We start from the raw sequence: 3,379 nt of genomic DNA, 5'->3' as shown, positions 1-3,379 counted from the left end.
TGATCACGGCACAGAGAAGAAACTTAACTTTTCCTTGAGTTGTGAGAATAGCAAGCACAACAAATTTGACGACTAGTAATCTGAGATTTGCCTGCGTGAACGGGGTGATTAACAAACTGGCTTTGTAAACATACTTTAACTCGAAATTCAGATCGGCAAACACAACTGCTTATGGATCGTCAGATTCAACCCAATTAATACAAAAACAGGTATAGCAAGTTGTTTAGTTAGTGTATATATGTAATCATGAAGAAACAAATATTTGCATTCATTGATGGTAAGTCCTATGCATTGATTTGTGCAATAAAATTACCCAATTTTTCTTTTTTAGTCGATCGCAGTTTAGACCTACATAGGTGTGCGATATGTAAATAAGTGGCAAAAACTTTCCGGGATGTTCTACAGATGCCAATAAAGATATACATACATACATAGGTTTGAATAAAAAAAAAAAATAAAAATTCAAACAAATTCTACACATACTTACACACTTTTCCGCTGAAGATAACGACATGTGCAAATGTGTATGTATATATTCGTTCTGTTTATTTAATTTTTATTTCTGTATGTAGTATTTACATATGTACACTTCATACATCATAAATACATATCACTTCATATTTTTAGTAATGTAATGTACAGTGTACTCCCTTCTACCTTCACCAAAATCATATACATATACATATGTATGTATGTTTTTTTTTATTATATTTTTATCAGTCCAAAGTAGCTGCGGTTATTGACATCTTTTAAAATAACATTTCGATCACTATGGAAATCGCGCAAATGAATTGTTTCATTCTCTTTGAGATATATGAGGCCGCTGGTGTGGCAGGTATGTATTTTGTGTGGCATATTTGTTGGTACTGTATTCAAGCATTGAAGAAAAGGCTTATGCCCATGGAATATCACGAAACCGTTCTGGTCGTGTGTATTGTTGTAGCACACCTGGGCGTATACGTAATAAAGGCCCGGTTCGCGTATGGTTAATACACCATTCTCCACTCTGAAGTAGTTATCAACGTCAATTTCATTCGACCAACTGGGATGACCGATATACATATCACCAGAGTATGCTATTTAATATAGAGAGGAAATCAATCAAAATAAAACGATTTCAACGATTACTGAAATTGCTGAATTTTAGAGAAGCAATAATTTTTTAAATCAATTTTAGAGAATTTTTTTTTGTAAAATCATTAAATATCTTTGAATATTAAAAGTGATAAATCGATCAAGAAGATGGCTATACAATACTTACAATCGACCCTTATACTGGCGTAACGGTCTGGAATTTTACGATTTAAATGAAAATGTGCTGCTGGAGTATTGGTTGCAGGGGGTGTTTGACGCGACGATTTGGCTGAAAAGAAGTAAATCACCAGGAAATTTTAGAGCGGATTATACATGTATGTACATAAGCACAAATTAGTGCTAGCGCAAAGCCTAAGGACTTTGAGTTTTTGGCGAGAATTTGAAGATAAACCAATAGGAACCAAACAAAATACTAAATTATAGTTTGACAATAACCTACCACTTTTTACTATAGCATTTTTATATCGCCGGTTACCCACGTGATGCCTGTGGGAATACTTTTTCACCACTTCCCGGTTTGCACTACTTTTTTGATCAATATTAACCTCAGATACTTTGCTACGATGGGATGGTAATCTGCAAATATATATATATATATATAATTTAGTTTCCTTACTAAATAATTTTAACATTAAAAAATTTATCAAGCCTCAATGGCTTTTTTTCTATTAGTAAAGTCAAATTACAATGCGAATTCATATAAGTCAGGGAGCCAAAATAACTGTTATCTCGAATTTAAAAATTGAAAACGTTGCCCGAATTCTGAAATTTAACGAAAACGTTGTTTCATAGCAGTTATTAGATGAAAAATATTTTTTATTTCGCCGTGAAGAGTTATAACCGAATGTTTATTTTTTACGTTGTCTAAATACGTAATATGATGAAACTTAAAGAGGAGTGAAATAACTGTTAGCAGACAATATAAAAATAAATGTTGGGTAATAACTGTTATCAAGCAATGTAAAAAATAAACGTAGGTAAATAACTCTTATTTGCGACGGAAAACATATTTATCCTACATAACAGTAATCAGGCAACGTAAAAAGCAAACGTTGGGTTATAACTATTATGGAACAACGCATTTCCAAGTGCAAAAATTTAGTATTTCGGTGGTGAGTGAGTGAAACGTGACTAGATCTATATTTTCTTTCCCTCTTCCTTCTTAACTACAACTAAAATTTGACAACGGATTTGTAGAATCGATGCGACCTAATATGAATTCGCCTTGGTCAAATTATGAAAATTAAGAATTTTCGACTCTCATTTGACTGCACTAATCGCAGTTCGCACTTTTTCCGGATGCAGACATTATTTCAATAGTGTTAGAATTGAAAGAAGCTAGAAAACAAATCCAAAATCGCCTTTTTGAGTTATCCTCAAGGGGCATATTCTGGTCGCACTGGTTCTTTCTTACCTGAGCATCAAAATTTCTCTTTGCTGATAATTAGATTCCTTTTCATTTTCGCTTGTCCCGCTTTTGATTTTAAATTTCGTATTTCTTTTATGATCTTCGCTCGATTGATCTGGTTTGATGGAACGAGGTTTACGCGCGCTACAAAATATATATATATATATATATACAGAATATATGTACATACATAAACAAAAAGTTAGTTCTAGAAAGTTCTGTTAGAGTAGAGAAAATAATGTAAATAATGTACCCTATCTTCTTTCGTCGTGTGGAATTAAATTTAGAAAAGTCACTATAAAAATCCCCTTCATCCGACATGTCCATTTCATCTTCGCTCTCATCATCTTTGTCATCTCCATCTGGAATGCCATCAACAGAGTCCTCTGCTTCATCATTTTCATCTTTATTATCCAAATCATCATCATAGTTCATAGCAGCCAATTTTTTTCTAAATTCCTCGTAATCAAATTCAGTTTCATAATCCTCTTCGTCTATGTCTTCATTATCCTCATCATCGATTAACTCGTTTTCGCCATTGTCAAATATTGTCGGCTTATCTATAAAATCGGGATTATGCTAAAAAAATGGAATTTAAAAAATGATATTGATTTTAGTGACTCGCTTAACGTAAACTGAAGTCGTCAACAATGGGCAAACTCATAAATACACTCTTAATAATGGAATTCACTGACAGGCTTACAGTCTTAGTAACTAGAGAGAAGTCTAACAGCCAGTTTCACCAAATTATTTAAGTGAAAATTACTTTAATTTTCGAATTTTCGGTTTCACCAATCAATTTTAATTTTGATTTAAGTGACCTATGCTCTGCACTTAAATAAAAGTTAAATCAGAACAACCACACTCAGAGGTGTT

The 3,379-nt window shown here is 32.8% G+C and overlaps 1 protein-coding gene across 1 annotated transcript; it reads right to left on the bottom strand.

The window, feature by feature from the left end:
• Window positions 1–521: 521 nt before the first annotated feature.
• Window positions 522–3,111, bottom strand: LOC108379196 (protein eiger-like). The gene is made up of 5 exons (XM_017635518.1): window positions 2,757–3,111; window positions 2,510–2,647; window positions 1,535–1,671; window positions 1,262–1,363; window positions 522–1,076 (listed from the first exon to the last, which is right to left on the bottom strand). The coding sequence occupies exons 1-5, from the start codon at window positions 2,936–2,938 to the stop codon at window positions 706–708; spliced, it is 930 nt and encodes a 309-aa protein (XP_017491007.1). The 5' UTR covers window positions 2,939–3,111; the 3' UTR covers window positions 522–705.
• Window positions 3,112–3,379: the final 268 nt, after the last annotated feature.

Source organism: Rhagoletis zephyria, unplaced genomic scaffold (assembly GCF_001687245.7).
Source record: "Rhagoletis zephyria isolate East Lansing unplaced genomic scaffold, Rhagoletis_zephyria_1.1 Rzeph_scaffold_15841, whole genome shotgun sequence".
NCBI lineage: Eukaryota > Metazoa > Arthropoda > Insecta > Diptera > Tephritidae > Rhagoletis > Rhagoletis zephyria.
The sequence above is the reverse complement of the archived record's forward strand: the minus strand, read 5'-3'. Positions and strand labels throughout refer to the sequence as shown.